This window comes from Protopterus annectens, chromosome 13.part0 (genome assembly GCF_019279795.1).
Source record: "Protopterus annectens isolate FY-2018-M chromosome 13.part0, PAN1.0, whole genome shotgun sequence".
NCBI lineage: Eukaryota > Metazoa > Chordata > Ceratodontiformes > Protopteridae > Protopterus > Protopterus annectens.
In genome coordinates, this window is record NC_056747.1 from 469,480,112 (window position 1) to 469,498,092 (window position 17,981).

Sequence of the window (17,981 nt, forward strand, 5' to 3'; positions counted from 1 at the left end):
TTTTTTTCTCTGAATTTCCTTCTGACATATTTGTACTGTGTACATTTTATATGTAGTTTGTTCACCTGTAGCAGTTGAACTTATTTGCTATTAGTTCTTATGTACTCTTGTTTCTCTTGTAATGGTCCATTTTATGTACTGTTTATCTATTGCACTATTGGAGCTTTTCTCCTCTGGTCTCTGCTGAAAAAGGGCTTCCACCCAGTCAGATTAACCCGGTTAACAAATGTCAAATAAATAAAATGTTCATATATTCGAGACCTTAAAGTCTGTTCAGTTCTACCTATGTACATAAAGTGCATTACACTATCCCAGTTATTCTGCAATTAAACTCGCCATTAAAATAAAATATTTTATCCAAAACAGAACAGCTGTTTGTAAGGTTGCTGAGGGTACTTGTGTTTCAGGTTACATTTAGGAGGCCTTTGTTGTTGAGGTAGACTACTTTTAAGACCCTCAGCATATGTAAGTTTATGCATTTGGTCTAATCTGAGTGACTGGTTTAGTATGGTGGTGTGTAATACTGGCAATCTGCTTGTTATTTGTAGTGTCTTCATGGGAGAGTTTTGCCTTTGATAATATTAAATAGCTACAGTTCTCATATACTGTGTCAGTTTAAGTAGTAGATGGTTTTCAGTAAACATGAGACATTTGCCACATTGTCTCAGGATGCCAATTCCAGCCAAGATGGCTGGAAAGTACAGAAAGTACATTATCCATGGTTCTGCGTGCTTAACAATGTGGGTTGAAGGGAAAGTAGCACCTGTGAGGTTTGGAGTTTATTTAAGATGCTATCTGTCTGGTAATGGAAATAGTTCTGGTACCAACACAGCTATATGCATTTAGGAATCAATGATCCTTGGCTTCTTCTCTCATGAGAAGCAAAAGTGTAGCATTAATCCCAAGCTGTTCCATGAGATGTAGTAGTAGCTCAGGTGTTGCTGGGTTCAGTAAACTTGCTGAAGTCTTCTTTGATGGTTAACCTGGATTGAACATATAGCAGTTAGATGTGACAGACTGCCAAGCTGCACAAAAACCATAAAGAAGTTCTCACCAAACTTCAACCAGACCACTCAGTGAAGTCCCATACACACTGCCCAACCAGCGACCACTAGGAGTCAGTGCTTCTATGCTCCTTGCCTTACCAGAACCAAAGCAGTGGCACTAATCCCAAACTGGCTCCTAAGAAGCAGTTTTCAAGATTTCCAGTAATTGGTAATGTTTAGGAAGCCTAAGAAATGTCCTTCGTCTCTTTCTCCAGAAGCAAAACAGAAGCACTAATCCTAAACTGATTCCTGAGAAGCAGTTCTCAGGCTCTCCAGTGATTGGCAGTATAGTCCCAAATTTTAAAAAGAATGGAGTTAATACTCTAAATATTGCAGTTTGTTCTAAGTGATATGAAACAGAGGCTAACTCAGGCTTTAAGAGTCTAAGAGAAAGGACTTCCAGGTTTGATCTTTCAGTGCACAGCAGAATGAGCAAATGAGGTGAGATTAAACTTTTATTTTATCTGTATTCTGTTTTTTTATGTTGTAAACTTTTGAGGACTAACATTACCTAAAAAGATGTGATTTGGAGGAGCTTACACAGTCAAATTTACAGTAGGGATGGGCACCTCAGGGTCCACCAAGTTTACTGAACAGCTGCAAGGTTCTTCTCAGTTTTTTCTTCCTCTTCTCTGGCTGATTTTCTGTTATTTTCTCCAGATGTCGTCTTTGCTGGCATTCAGGCAGTGTAATTAATAGCCAGGAACTGAATTTTCCTCAGTGAATAGCTTTTGCTTCCATTTTTATCACAACTGGAGTTTTCACACTAGGAAAGCTCAAATCAATCTGTTAATCATTGTGCATCCATCTTGGATGTCCCCATTTGGAAGGAAAGTTTTAAGGCTAAGGGTTAGGTATAGCAATTTATGTTCAGGGTTAGGTTTCTAGCTATATTTAAATAATTTATTTTATTTAACATTTTTCCGACTGGAAGTGAAACCATTTTCAGCAGAGGGCCGGGGAGAAACACTCCAGGTGCATATTTTTGGAATGTGGGAGGAAACCGGAGCACCCAGAGGAAACCCACGTGAGTGCAGGGAGGACATCCACACTCCACACAGAAGGCACCACAGCTGAGAATCAAACCGGAGAAAATCTTACTGTGAGGTGACAGTGCTAACCACTGCACCACTGTGCCATCCGCATTGTAAGTCAACAGTCTAGCATATAACTCACATTTGCAATCCAGAAAATGAGATATGTAAATGAGTTGTACCTAGCAGATGCAAATAACTAGTTCCATCACCCCTAGCATGTAATTTTGTTTGGCATAATATTTAATATTCACAGACTTTTTTCCAATACCACATTATCTGTGGAAAAGTAATCCTAAAGTGTTCTGTAGAACTCACTAATAAATAGCTATCTTAAACAAAAAAGTATATATTCTGCCAGACAGCAAAGGTTTCATTGAAGTTTTAATACCTTCCTTGCTTCCATTACCAAGACATTACATTTTTTTCCTTGACTAAATTTTAAGACTAATAAATATGCAGATCTGTTTGGAAAAATACGAGTCTAGGAATGATCCTTCCAGTTGTTTAACCATAACTTTGAAAAGAATGCCGTGAGACAAGGCCTGGAGCATCTATAATATCAGTTCTACAGCAGGTGATCTAGAAGCTTCTGAGCAATATGGTCCTCTGTACATACTCTCTGGGCTGCAGCTGTCTTTTTTTATGGAGATCTGCCCAAGTTGCTGACAGTTGGAGTGTGCAGAAGGCACCCTTGGCATTTGGAAGCTGGCTGGTTGCAGTGGGGTAGAACCCGCAAAGCTTAGGCTGCTGCAACAGATCTATTAGAATATTTTCTGTTATGGTAAGTTTCACTTACACAACTGTACTTTTCCCATAATGTGTAAACATTTGTCTTGCACATCAGCCTACGGTCTGTGTACAATCTTGTTTTCATTTCTTACATATAGCTGCTGCTCCTGAGTACTCCTTAGAGGTCTATCTTCTGCATGGATTTTTTTAAATTTCTATCAGTCAGTGAGTTAAGTAGGAGAGCTGTGAGCTGTTAATGGCATAGTGATGTCAGAATTGTACCTCATAGTGTCAGTTTTTAAATGTAGTAGACTTAATCATTAAATTGTTGAAATATGTATGACACACTAACAATTTAAACTGTACATTTGGCCTTGCATCAAATTACATTAATTTACTTCTGTGTAACATATGCTGAATAATTTTGCAGATGTGTTGTAACTGTACCAGTGGAATGTTGGTAGTTCTTGACTTTACTGTTTACAGTCGAATATTTAGTTTCCCTGTTTTATTAATGGCTGTTTGCCTTCTTTGTTTTCTGTTTTCAAGTTTCCAATTAACTGTGGAAATGTTTGACTACCTGGAGTGTGAATTAAACCTTTTCCAAGCAGGTAAGTCAATAAACATCACCTCTAAGTGTTTTTACTAAGAGGAATAGACTGACATTTGGGTGCTAATTTTATTTAAATGTAGTCATATTTATTATTGGACTGTTGGTTTCATTTTCCTCACCACCTTTCAGAGAAACAAAAAGATTTAGCATAAAGTTTTAGTTTTGTATCCTTGACTGCAGAACAGGTTGTGGTGGGTTAGCACCACTGGATATTCATTGCTATTTTAATGCCATTATAATATAAACTTGGAACAGCACCATGTTTGTGAATAGGCTGTGGGGATTGGTGTTGAGCTTCTGTTTTATTTCTTTTATTTGTATTTCAGTGGTTTGTTTTTATTTATTTATTTAGTTAGTTATTTGTGTACCAGTACGAAGATTCAAAGACAGCCTTAAGCAATTAAACAGAAGTGATTTACTTTTTAATTTGGAGGTGGGGTATAACCAAGGCCTTTCTACTTGTGGAACGATTTAAGGTATTTTGTCTATGCAATGCAGTCTGTTACACTGCTGATATCAATCTGTATATCTCTTAATTTTCATGTTCTCCTTGTTTAAGTAATTTCTTCCTGATTTCCCTTTTAGATCAAAATTAACAGCAGCCTGCACACCCCCCCTCCCTCTTCCTAATTTAGAGGCAGATGTTGGGATGATGGGATGACATAGTCTCAGACTTCCTGAGGGAACATTTTGAGTTGCACAGTAAAACATGCAATGAAGTGAGCTGCATCTCTTTAGCAGCCTCCCTTTTCTATGTTTGTGGTCTGAGTAATGGAATTATGGGTTTCTCCACCCATTTCCATTGTGCCAAAGGAAAATATCCCCCCCCCCCCAATGAACTAATCTGGCTAACTTCCAGTTCTTTTTTCAGTAATGCAGATAGAAGCCTTGTCACTGCACAGCAAAACCCTCCCAGAATCAGTCTAAGCTAACCAGAGCAGAAGTTCATTTTTTACACTTGCTTTCAAGCTTATTTTTGAGTTAAAACTTCTCAAAACAATTGCACATTAATTATTGTAGTAGCAATTTTTTTTATTTCACATAGAAATAATGTAAAAACTCACTAGATTTGCAATTACAGAATTACGCAGGGCTGCATTTTAATACTGACTTTAATGAAAGTTGGTATTGTAGGTGGACATGAAAGTTAATAACACACAATAATGGACTGGAATAAATTCTCTGTTGTACATGGCTCTTTTAGTCCAGATATGGATAACTGGTGTACATCTGAAGTACCTGCTATAGTAGCAGCATTCATGACCATTTTATAATGTGTTAAGACTCTGACTCAAAGTTACTTCAGTGGAAACTAGTTCTGTTTCTGGAGGGAAATTTTCTCTACATTGAGTCAGGTGGCAGTTTCCTTGTTAATACTGGTGTGGTCACTTGGTATTTTGAAACTAAGCAATATTGAAACCAGCTGGTAGAACTCCGCTAACTTTAGAATATGATGCACGTGTTTGTTGTATTTAAGTAAATGATCCATTTGTAAAGTGTTTACCATCTATTTCACCCATCCCACTTTAAATATATGGCATTTCCTTTCTTTGGCTTGGATGTGTTCCTTTTTGTTGAATGGCCTGAAAATAACATTTTGTGTCTGAGCTCAAAAAACACATGTAGAACACGGCAGGTTTTTAATGTTGCCTATTTTTTTTTTTTGACGCAGCAGTTGTGATATTCTTTTGTTGGATAATCTTTTTGACTTCAGGCATACATAAAGGACAGCAATGGATTGGGTTGCACACCTGTCAACAGTGCAGTACTTTCTGGCATTTGTCAACAGTGCAGCATTTGATGAATAGTTTCTAGTGAAATCATATTTCTAAACATTCAGAACTTTTGAGACAGCCCATCAAGCTATGGGCTAGCTGAGCTGTGTTCTTTCACAGGGCACAGTGTATGAGCCAAGACAAACTAGACTTTAGTTTAAGGTTTTGCCTTCATAAAAGGGTCGAAGAGAGGCCATTGAAAAACTTGAGTACAGCTGTTTTGTGTGTTTGTTAGTGCGTGTGTATGTGTGTCTGTCTGTCTATCTATCTATCTATCTCTATTTCTCTCTGTGATATATACAAACAAATATATGTTGGATCTCATGATTTCTTCCAAATTGTCATTATATCACTGTTGTAGTAGCTTCTAGCTATATCAGATGTATCCTGCTATGGATCAGATGTCCAGCCGCTATACCAAAGGATTCTAAATTGATCCTACTTTCAGTTTCTCTTTACTGGTCACAGATAGCCAATTCCACAGTGGTTATTTCCAATTACTCAGGTTTTTGACCTCTCTGATCCTGCTCTATGATACACTGTTAAGGGTCAGGAAAAGTTAATTTCCTCCTCAACTGGATGTTAGGTTGTCACCAGGAAAGGAGAACACTTCTCTCCGGAAAGACTGGACAAGATATCTGAAATTTCATTGTGGGAGAAGATAGTTGGCTTCCTTATAGAGGTTCGGATGTCAGTACATCCAAGATCATTAACTTGTATACCCTTAGAAAAGGATGCTTATCAAAATACTCCAGTTCAGAAAGACTCCAGACCTTATTTACATTTTCTGTTTTTGGATCACATTTTTAGTTTACTTCTTTAACTTTTGGTCTTTCAACAACTCCAAGGGTATTCAAAAAGGGGCTGGCATCAGTAATTGCCTTTTTCAAACCTCAAGTAGTACTTATCTGTCCCTGTTTGGATGACTGCTTCATTTCAGCAGAATCCTTTCAAAATTCCCAAGCATCCTTTTTCTTTGAAATAAATATGCTTAAAAGCCTAAGATTCAGAAGCAATCAGGAAAAATCTTTTGCAATGCCTTCTCACAGATTAACTTTTCCAGGATGTCTGCTTCTACCGAAAAAGGTGTCCCATTACTATCTTCATTTCCTGGATCTAGCTCATCTAGCTCATCTAAGACCATAGAAGGGAATATTTCAGGATCATATGCACTATGGCATCAACTATCCCAATGGTTCCTAGTAAATCCATATAACAGAGCTTCCAGTTTCTCAGTTTTTGTATTATCTTTTGTTTAGTTTCTTTCAACATATCCTTCGCTGCCACACCAGAATCCTTATTAATCCATACTCCTAAATACTCCATTTTATCATGTCCCCATAAACATGGATATTATTGGATATCAAAATACAAGCAATTAAAATGTTTGTCCCTTTAGTTTTATACACAAGTCAGGAATATTTCAACCAGAGGGAGAAGTTGTTATAGCAGTTAATAAAGAATTGAAGGATTTTATCTGGGAGGGGAAGACAGCCAGAGAAGTGGGATAAGCTGATTCTTCTAATAGAACAAGGCAGTTTGGGATTACCTGATTTGAAAGGGTAATTCACAGCTACATAGTTAAGGCTCTTATACATAGAACAAGCAGACACCTGTAATAAAATGTGGAAAGGGGGATGATGATGAAATGGGGGGGGGGGGGTTCAAGAAACAAGGAGATATTTTGGATGCAGATCCATAAAAATAACCATACAGAATATAATATTCATAAAGTAGCAGAAAGTATTCTAAGAACTAAGCCAACACAGGAATTGAGAAAGGAGATTCTGCCAATAGGGATGACTGCAATTAGGGATACAGACAATAGGCAAGAAGAAGCTGGAATTTATTGTTGAAAACTGGAAAAATAATCAAGGTATTGGGAGCAAATAACTGGAGAGGGAAAGGTAATAGAATAGGAAGAGGCCTATAATTTATTTGGACTGCAGGCTAGATATTGCCGTCTCTATCAGGAATTGATATCAGAGTATAGGCAAAGAGAAAGAAACAGGGATTCTAAGTGAAAGACCAGCACTGGTAGAGTTTTTACTACAATTCTAGAACAGAAGCTGCTGTTAAAGGAATAATTAGTAGAGCATATAAAATATTGCATGATAACTTTAAGAATCAATCAGAGGAGGTTAGAAAGGATTGGGAAGATAGACTGGGTAAGCAGTTCACGTATAAACAATGGGGGATATATATTATCTCTCTCAAATATGAAACAAAGTCTAAAATGTTTTAGGATCTCTCCTTGGAAGTGTTTGCACAGATATTTTTGTAGCCCAAGTAGATTCCAAAGAATGTTTCCTTGGGTAGATATCAAATGTCGGAGATGTGATGAGGAATAAGGAGGTAATTGGGAATGTGTATGAGAGTGTAATGAGTTGGCAGACTTCAAAAATTCCCTGCAGACTGCTCTGTCAGAGGTACTGGGTGAGCAAATTGGTATGACTAAGGAAATGATTCTTTGAGCTATGGTACAGAATCGGAATTGCTTAGACATAGTTAAGGCCTTGCTGACTGTAATTATGGTGGCTGCCAAAAAAGCAATTACTATGAAGTAGAAGTCAAAGTCTGTACCAAATGTACTGGAAGCAGTGAAGATAGTAACAGAGATAAAATAACTGGAAATAGGATCTTTAGAAAAGGACAGGTGCAAATTACATAGAAAAAAATGGAAATTGTTGGAATGATACATGCAGACAAGGAATGGGGTTTAAAAGAAGGCATGATTTGAATGAGCTATGTAATGTTGGGCTGACAGTGACTGGATAGATTATAAGTGATGTATAATGTTTGCAACTAAAATTGTCAAAATGGTTTGTTTTCATTTATCTAAATGTCTAAATGTATGATTGCCAGTGTCATAAGTGACAATTTAATAAAGATGTTTCTTGTTTAATACAAAAAAATAATAATAATTTACAGCTATTGCCTTTATTTATTTTATTTATTTTTTTTTGTTTGACATTTGTTGACCGCGGTGGTGGTAGCGTCGTCGTCTCACAGTAAGACGCTGTCCGGTTTGATTCTCAACTAGAGCGTCTTCTGCGTGGAGACATGCGTGAATGGGTGTACCTTCGTTGAAGATTGTGTGTCAGGGCTGGCAACTCAGTACGTAAAAATCAACTTCCAATCATTAGCGGACCGGAGTTCCGCTATGGCAACCCCTAACCGGGAAAAGCCAAAAGAAGAAGAAAAAAAAGTTTGACATTTGTTGACCGGGATAGTCCGACTGGGCTAAAGCCCTTTTTCAGTGGAAGCATGGGGAGAAAAGCTTTACATAACAGTACAAGAAAATTAACATGATAAAGTAATGTACATTAGAAAAGTTTGTCAACGTATCCATAATTAGAAAAACTATCCCTTATTACTAAAAATAAGAAGAAAGAAAGTGAGGATAACAGGTAACTGGAGAAAAAAGAAGAAAACAGCAAAAGTCATGTTGAGGCTATTTGAAGAGAAATTTGAATTAAGGGAGGGAGTCATGGAGAGGAAGAGAGAGTGAGTAGAGAGAAAGTAGTGATGGAGTAGGGACAGAGTTCAGGTGGGATGGTCACAAACATGACTGTGTGGTTCAAATGTTTGAGTATTTTCTTCAATTCATGGTCATTGGTAATATTTCTGAGGGGCTTGGGAAGTTTGTTCTATTGGGTGATGGGAGAATAGCTATAAAGATTTTGTCCAATTAATTTTTTAGGTTTGTGAATCTGTAATAGACCTTGGTCAGAGCTTCTGAGGGATCAAGGAGGGATATAGAGGAAGATTAGTGTAGAGATAATAGAGCAGGAGGAGGGTTTGTTTAGGATAGAGTGGATAATGAGAAGTTGAGTGAATAACAGTTGGTTAGGAAGCTCTAGCCAGCTGAGTGTCCTCAGAACGTGGCAGTGGTGTGATTTAGAAGGAAGATTAGCATTGAATCTGGCTACTTTGTTGTAGATGCTTTTTAATTTGGAGAGAAGTGAAGACTGTAAGTTAGAATTTGTGAGCCATAGAAGAGATTGGGGAGGAGGTAAGCGTGTGCATGTATGAGTGAGATTTTAGAGTCAGGGGTGAGGAACCTTTTTTTCTATATAGTAGGCCGAGCTTTTGGTGGTTTTCTTACTACAGTTATGTTCATGCAGGTTATATTTGAGCTGGTTATCTGTGGTCACATCAAGGAGCTTTGTGTGGGTTTCAGGGGTGATGGTAGTGTTATTATGTGAAGAGATGGTAAGTAATGACTTGAGGTGGTGGAGGGCTTTAGGGAGGAAGAGGAGGAGTTTTGTTTTTTTGGGATTGAATATGAGTTAGTTGTTAGTAATCCAGGATTCAGTGAGGTTGAAGGATTTCTGTGCGTGTTTGAGCAGGTCAGTAGAGTTGTCAGTGATGGAGATGATAGTGGAGTCATCTGCGCACTGTACGAGGGAGGACTGGGGAGAGGATTGATGTAGTTGGTTGGTGAAGATGTTAAAGAGAAGGGGACCTTGAAATGAGCCTTTAGGGACACCCATTTTGATGGGGGAACGGGAGAGATGGCACAGAGCCATTTGACAGATTGCTGCCTGTCTGTAAGGTAGCTGTTGAACCAAGAGAGAGTTTCTGTGGGTAGGTTGAGTTGGGACAGTTTGGAGAGGAGGATGGGGTGGGAGACAGTGTCAAAGACTTTAGAGAGGTCGAAAAAGAGGCAGGGCACTAGTTCATTGTTATCTGGCAAGGGAGATGTAGTTAGTAAAGGAGATGAGAGCAGAAATAGTACTTGGATGGGGCCGAAAGCCATACTGGGTAGGGGTGATCAGATTTTCTTTAGTGAGGTAGGCTAATAATTGTTTGTGAACTCAGTGTTCAAGCATTTTGGAGATGGGAGAGAGTATAGCTGTAGGATAAAAATTAGAGAGTTCTATGGAATTCCCTCCTTTGTGGATTGGTATTGTGTGGAATTCTTTCCAAATAGTGGGGACAGTGGATTCCCTAATGGAGCGATTTATGAGGATGGTGACTGGGCATGCAGTAGATTCGGCAGCAGTCTTTAGGAAGAGAGATGGCAATTTATCACCTGATGGGGAACATGGTTTTAGATTAAGGAGAAGGTTTTTAATGTAGCTGGTAGTAACTGGTCTCAGTGAGAAAGGGGAGTTGTGTAGTTGGGAGGGTGCTAGGGGGTGAGATTGGGTGGACTGGAAGTTTGAATAAGTTTACTGATGGTATCAATGAAATATGAATTGGAGAGGTGCAGTTTCCAGGGTTGTTATTTGGGGAGGGGGTTGGATGTAGAGGGTTTCTCTAGCTGGAGAATCTGGTTGATAGTATCCCAAAACTTTGTGGGGTTTCTGGGTATAGTGGTTTGGTGTGTGTAGTAGAAGTTTTTTTTGTCATTAATAATGTGCTTTTAGTCAGATTCTGGAGTTCCCTATATTTTTGTAAGTTGGTGGGAGATTTGATTGTGGTCCAGAGTTTCCATGCATTATTAGATTTAACTCTGACTGTTCTGGGAGGGGCAGGAGAGTTAAGTGTGTTAAGGAAGATGGAGTTGAATTGAATTGAAGTACAGCTTCATCTAGTGGTAGGGTTGATAGGAAAGACCAGTCTGTAGCTAGGAGAGAGTTGTTAAATGTCTCAGGGTCAGCGTTAGTTAGCTTTTGGCATTCTTTAAATTTGTGAAGTCGAGAGTGATGGGGGGAGAATCTTTGGATACGTATTGGACTGTGGTCACTTATTGAGTTTGGTAGGGATTCAGGGTTGTGATAGAGGTGAGGGTTAGAGACAAGTATCCAGTAGATGATGGCGCTAGTATTAGTGGGCCTATGATGAAAAGTGGGGGAAGAGATAAGTTGAGTGAATCCATATAGGTTTATGCCGGTGGTAGGGGAGTTAGAGCAGAGGGTTAGCCAATTGATGTTGACGTCAGTGAGAATTATGGTCTCATTGGGTATATTGTCAGACATCCAGTGGCGAATCTGTACTAATAATGACATGTTATCTCCTGGGGGTATGTAGATGGTGACTATCATTAGGGTTTTTTGGTTATTAGGTTTTTAATTTGCCATAATGAGTTCTGCTGGATGAAAAGAGGGAGGAGGGTTGGATGGGGTTAGGGTTAGGAGGTTTGAGCATGCAATGGCAACACCTCCACCTTTTTTGTGTGTTCTGTCATGGCGTATAATGTTGTATCCTTAGGAGGAAATTCATTGTCTGTATTGTGTGATTTTAGCCATGTTTCAGAGAGTGTGACTATGTTAGGGGAATATTTGTCTATCCAAGAGTGGAATTCAGTTGTTTTATTAAAGATACTATGGATGTTTTTGGAGTAAAAGGATAAATGTTTGGGGTTAAGGTTAGGTGTGCAGAGTTGTTAAATAGGCTGTGGTAGGACTTGATGGCTTAATATTGTGGCCGGGGTTGGGATGAATGCCACCTGAGAGTTGGAGGGTGTGGTGTTGAAGGGGTGGAGGCGAAGTGTAATAAAGGGATAATAAGAGAGAAGTTTGTTTGGTTCTGTAAAGTGAAGAGATCATGGGAAGTATTTTGATTTTAAAAAAAACAGTGAAAAGTAGAATTGTCCACAATAGAGGCAATGATGACTAGCGCTTTCTTTCACTTTTATTTTTCGTGAACTTCTTCAGAAAAAGACAACAAGCCCCCTCATGCTTGTGTTTGTTGTGTTCCCATCATAGCAATAAAATTGAAAGAAGTACCAAACATTTTTCAAATGAAATTTAAATAAAAACATCACTCACATGCACCAAAGCAATGATTGTGAAACAATTAACAATTAACTATTTTTATAAAAATTCAATGCAATTTGATATAAACTACTAAGATGGTTGTGTACAACAAAAAGAAAAAATTATATACAGTAATAGGATAATAACACTTATAACATCAAGTGGATTAATATTCTGTAAAAAATTCTTTGTATTGTTGAACGGAAGAATTAATTAATGACATCATATCCTGTATGTATTTTATATAAGACACAAGCATGAGGGGGCTTGTTGTCTTTTTCTGAAGAAGTTCACGAAAAATAAAAGTGAAAGAAAGCGCTAGTCATCATTGCCTCTATTGTGGACAATTCTACTTTTCACTGTTTTTTTGGTCAATTTAATCAGTTTTTCGGTTTAGTCCGAAATTTAGTGTGTTTTTCAAGTATTTTGATTTTGGGGAGAGTGAATTCAGTACAGGAGAAGAGTAAGGGTGATATGAGAGAGGAGTGATGGGTATATGTGTGTGTAGTGTTGTTAGAGGACCTTGAAGAGCAGGGATGTAGGATTAGCTGAGTGTAATATGAGGTGAGGTTGGAAAAGAGTACAAGAAGGGAGGATACGAGGAGTGGGAGAAGAGAGAATGAGAGGAGAGGAAGGAACATAATGGAGGTTAAGGAGAGAGTTGCAAGAGAGAGTGGTGAGAGTGTGATTGGGGGAAGGTTTGTATGAGTGCAAAAAATTGGAGAGGGGAGTAGTTGGTGGGGATGGGTGGAGTGAGATGTAATGTGTAGAGATGTAGGAGGGGTTTAGATGGAAGGAATTGGGCTTGATTGGTTAAGGAAGTTAGAGTTTATAGGGGAAAGGATCAGGATGGTTAGTTATAAAGGAAATTGCACCAGGGGTCAGTGGGAATGGCAGGGGTAGGTTAGGGGAGCAGAGTGAGCCTGAGCGTAGCGAATGGAATGGGCTGGACCAGGATGCAGCTTGGCTGCAAGAGTGAAGAGAAAATGTGTGGAGCTGTGTGAGCAGCTGAAGAATCAATTGCTTGGCAAGTAGCACTGGTAGGTAAAAGGTGAGTGAGAAAGCAGCCATGCAGGTAGGGGAGTGCAAGGTCCAGTAGGTTAGAGAAGTTATGGGTTTGGTCAGAAAAGGTTTAGTGAATAGACCAGCTAGGAGAGGAGAGCAGGTAAACATTTCTGGAGGGAATAAAGCTGGAGAGAAAAGTAATAATGGTGAGTATATTACAGCAGAGAAAGTGGGGGAGGGGCAGAGTTCTGGCTGGGTAGTGTGCAGGTGGCCTTATAAGCTGCATATAAGGATTAGCTATCAGACGTAGATCAAACAAGTTAGAAATTTTCTGTGGAGCCATAGCATTTAGTATGCATGGAGGATGTTATGCTTGGTGCTGGGCAGGTGATGTAGCTTGGGTTCTTAGGATAGTGTTACACCAGGCCTTACAACCTAGAAAGAAAACAGGGAAAAATGAGATATGAAAATGTGAAAGGATCTAAGAGACAGTTCACTAAACACAAGAGTGAGATTAGATAGGGGTCTTTTAGCTTTATTAATTTTGTATCTCAAAAAGATTTAAAACTGCCTCAAAATGTTGCACAACTCTGAAATGTCCTTTTCTGGATTGGTCAGGTATAAAATATCATTTACAAATAGAGCCAGCTTTTCTTGACTACCATACCAATTGTATCCTTGTGTTTCTGAGTCCCTTATTTTCTTTGCCAGTGGTTCTAAATATAATGCAAATAACAAAGGGGAAAGAAGACACCCCTGCCTGGTTCCTCTGCTCAAACAGAAATTATCAGAGATGAACCCACCCAGTTTTTTTCACCTCTGATCCCTCGTTTATCCTCCTTATCACCCTTATAATTTTATCAGGGAATGCAAATGCTTCCATTGCCCTGCTCATAAACTTCCAACTTAATCTGTCAAATGCTTTCTTTGCATTAAGACCGACTAACAACAGTGGTATTTTCTTACATTCTGCTTCCGTCTGGATCATCAGTGTTCTGTTAATGTTCTCAAATATTTGTCTCCCTTCCACAAAACCACACTGATCCATGTCTATCAATTTTGGCATAGCCTTTGCCATTCTTTTAGACATTATAAACATAAACACTTCATAATCATGGTTTCGGATTGAAATGGGCTTGTATGAAGCTAGATCTGACGGGCCATTACCGTCTTTAGGTACTGTTAAACAAAACCTTCCAAAGTTTCATTAGATTTTTCCCCTCCTAGCTTCCAAACATTCACAGGAACACCATCTATTCCTGGGACTTTCCTATGGATTGGTTATACATCGCCATTTTTATCTCCTCCTGTCCTGTTAGTAATTGAGCCTCACCTACTCTAACCTAGGCATATTTACTTCTTCCATAAACATTTCCATGTGTGTTTTCTTGAGTTCCATATTTCTCTTTACAGAGTTTCATAGAATTTCCTAAATATTTCTAGTACCTCTACAGGATCGCTTGTTGGTTCCCCTATACTTGGTGACAACCGTTTCTATTTTGTTGCCTGGCTCGTTGTGCTAAAAGTTTTTGTGCTCTGGTGTTAACAAAACACAGTTGCTTAACAGCAATCTTTCTAAACTCATGCATATTATTGAGAATAATCCCTTATTTTCTGTTCAGCGTTCTGCAATTGCTCCAGCTCCTCTTCTGTAAGATTCCCCCATTCTGCAATATTTTAACATCTGTCCATGCCTGTAAATAATTGTCGATGTTAAGTTGTCATTCTCACCTTCATTCTTGCTGGATGGGTTCGGAGCCGATCCTCGGCTCCGACACGGCCTATACTATAGCTCGAGAGCTATTTTTACCGGCTTGAGGCAGCCCTATATCCCACAATACCATGCGCTAACTCCCCAGATCTCATTTGCCGCTTCGCTGCGAGGTTGCCTTTTTTTACCGGCTCAGGTCAGTAAAGAAATTTTTTTCAGTAAGTCTTCAAATTGAGATAGTTTATAGTTTAATCCTTACATTAGTTCCCTATCGATTTATATTTACTTATTAGTGATATTTCGTTAAGCCCTTACCCACCCCTTTAACTAATTTTATAATCGGGCCTACGGGATTTAGTTTTTGTTACCCCCACCCCCCCTATAGTGTGTGTGCTTGTGTTGTGTTCTTAGTCAGCCCCCTTAACTCCCCCTTGGGTTTAAGCGAGTGAGTGTGTGTGCTGACTGTATTACTCTTTAGGGCAATGTCCAAAGACGCTAAGGTCTCGGGATTCAAGAAGTGTGACTCGTGCTGTCAGAAAATGTCTCTGACAGACGGTCACACTTCTTGCGTCTACTGTTTGGGGCCTTTGCACGTGCAGGACTCTTGTTCCGTTTGCCACGGATTTAGTTCAAGAGTCCTGCAGGAGCGTCACAATAAACTTATATTGAGGGGCTTATTGAAGTCCGATGACTCCCCATCCAAGTCTGGCTCGGGGACGTCATCTAAGCCTGCCAAACCCTCGGCTCCAGCTTCCGAGTCGAGGACTGACGAATCTGAGACTGCTCCGACATCGGCTCCAGTCGGAGCCGATACGAGCAAGACTGTATCCGCTCTGAAACCTGTATCGGAGCCGACTTTAGCGCGCAAGCGCTCTAGGTCTCCCTCACTAGAGTCCGTCCGATCGGCTCCAAGATCGCCCCTCCTATCGGAGCGGAGTCATAGGACTCATTCCTCCAGGTCGTCTAGGCTTTCCGACCATGATATTGAGAGGGTGGTCAGTAGACTCCTAAAATCTCAGGCACTGGCCCAAATGCTCCAACGCCCATCTCACCAGACTGTGGCTCCCTCGATACCGCCTTCGATTCCTCCTCTGACTCTCCAGTCGAGTTCGGAGCCGGAGTTTGTCGGAACCGTAACCTTGCCCATGTCAGAGCCAACACTTCCACCTTCGGCTCTGGCGTCGTTGGCTCCGACCTCTTCATTGGTACCATCCATGGAGAGGTCCGGGTGCCGAGACTCCATTGTCGGCTCTGAGGGGGCGAGTGGCATCAGACCCTTGTCCGACCCCGCTCTCCCTCTCGGAGCATCGGCTCTGGTTAGTTCAGCCCCGACATCATTTTCGGAACCTTCTCTGTTGGTGCCGGGGGTGGTTCGGGTGTCTTCGGAGCTGGGACTGTCTTCGGTGCCTGACCAGGGGGGCTTTCGAGATGATGAGGAGCGTGCTGGATCCAGTGTCCGCTCCAAGGTTGGGTTCTTCAGCTCCTCCCTCTACAGTGCCTGTTAGTCTCTGGCCATCCTCCTGCAACTGACAGCAGAGATCCAAAGCGCAGGGTACCCACTTTGGGTGTCTCTTCCTCCTCCGAGGCCTCCCCTGAACCTTCAGGGGAACCCCCTAGGAAATAAAAGTGCAAGAGGAAGCACGTAGACTCCCCTGAGTCTCTCACTTCGGACACCGACTTGGATGAGTCAGAGGGTTCCCCGAGATCCCCCTCTGAGGATGTCTCTTTTTCAGACATCCTAGAGATCCTGAAACAGAGGGGGAATTGGTCCACCCTCAAACCCTCCGAAGACGAGTCGGTTTACCTTGACGCTTTTGGGTCTCGCCCTTCCACCTCCTGGGTGTCTCCTCCTTTTGACCCACTGATGGAGGTAGTGGCCAGAAAGGCATGGGCAGCTCCTGACTCAATGGAACCTACCCCTAGGAGACCCTCAAAATTTATTTCTGCTCCGGAGGACAAACCATTTCTAACCAAAGGTGTCTCGGTAGATGCTATGGTGGTAGCAGCCACCACTAAGAAGGAATTAGCTGATCCTTCTGTACCTGTTCATCTTCCTAACAAAGAGTCTAGGACCATGGACAGGTACGGCAAGCGGACATTTGCTTCAGCGACCTTTGCCATGCGATCGCTGAACTATTTGTCATTTCACCCGCCTTCAGAGAGATTTGCTCAAAGAACTGGGTGAAACCATACAGGATCCTTCTGCTGCGGGGTATCAGGAGAAGATTAACTCCGAGCTGGCTACCCTAAATTCCATTGCCAACTCCTCCATGCGGCTTATATCCTATGCAGCCGATGGAGTGAGTAGGGCCGCAGGCACAGGTGTTGCGTTGAGACGTCACGCCTGGATGCGACTCTGTAATTTTGCTGATCCTTTCAAGGCGTCCTTCACCAATACCCCCTTTGATGGTTCAGAGTTGTTTGGACCTCAGATGAAGAATACCCTCACCAGGTGCAAGCAAGATGGTAAGACTCTCTCTGCCGTGGGAGTCCATTTTTCAACACCATCTAGACCTTACCCCAAAGGTCAGAGGGGTGGAAAGATGTGGTTCTGCAAACCACAGGGAGTCGCTCCAGTCGCAAGTGGTGAACTTCCCCCCAGAGGCAGAGGAGGGAATAATAATAGACATCACCCCAGGGGCAGAGTGGGTCCACAGAACCAGGGTTCCAGGGAATCCTTCCTTGACCAACCCTTTCAGCATCCCTGAGACGCTGCCCGACTGTCCACCTTCGGAGGCAGTTGGGGGAAGATTATCTCTGTACCCGGAAGCCTGGCAATCCCTTTCTCAGGACTATTGGGTACAGTTGATTATATCCGAGGGTACAAAATTCCCTTCATCTCCCCTCCGATCCAATCGCCAAGACCCCTCCCAAACGTACCACCCAGACAAAAGGGTCAGGCACAGCTAGAAATAAAAAAGCTGTTAGAAAAAAGAGTCATCCAGGCAGTCCCGGCAGACCAGCTAGGATCCGGAATCTACTCCAGGTTCTTTTTGGTTCCAAAAAAGACAGGAGACTGGAGACCCATTTTGGACCTCAGCAGACTGAACAAGTCTGTGCAGAAGACAAAATTTCGGATGGTAACACTGCAGTCCATTCTACCCTTTTTGGGCAGAAACAACTGGATGTGCTTGTTAGACCTCCAGGACGCGTACTATCATATAAAGATACACAGGCGCTCCAGAAGGTTTCTCCGCTTCCAGCTGGGAGCCAGTCATTACCAATTCAGAGCCCTGCCCTTTGGTCTCACCACAGCCCCCCGGGTGTTCACCAAATGCTTGGCAGTGGTCACGGCTCACCTGAGACACGAAGGATTCCAGGTGTTTCGATATTTAGACGACTGGCTCATTACTGCTAC

General features: G+C 41.2%; 1 protein-coding gene across 1 annotated transcript in view; it reads left to right on the forward strand.

Annotated features, from left to right (window-relative positions):
* Positions 1 to 17,981, forward strand: part of HIP1 (huntingtin interacting protein 1) — a 2,554,439-nt gene that overhangs the window by 1,107,285 nt on the left and 1,429,173 nt on the right. Inside the window, exon 7 of the mRNA XM_044054110.1 lies at positions 3,362 to 3,423. Within this exon, the coding sequence (XP_043910045.1) occupies positions 3,362 to 3,423 (62 nt within the window). The remainder of the gene's footprint in view (positions 1 to 3,361; positions 3,424 to 17,981) is intronic.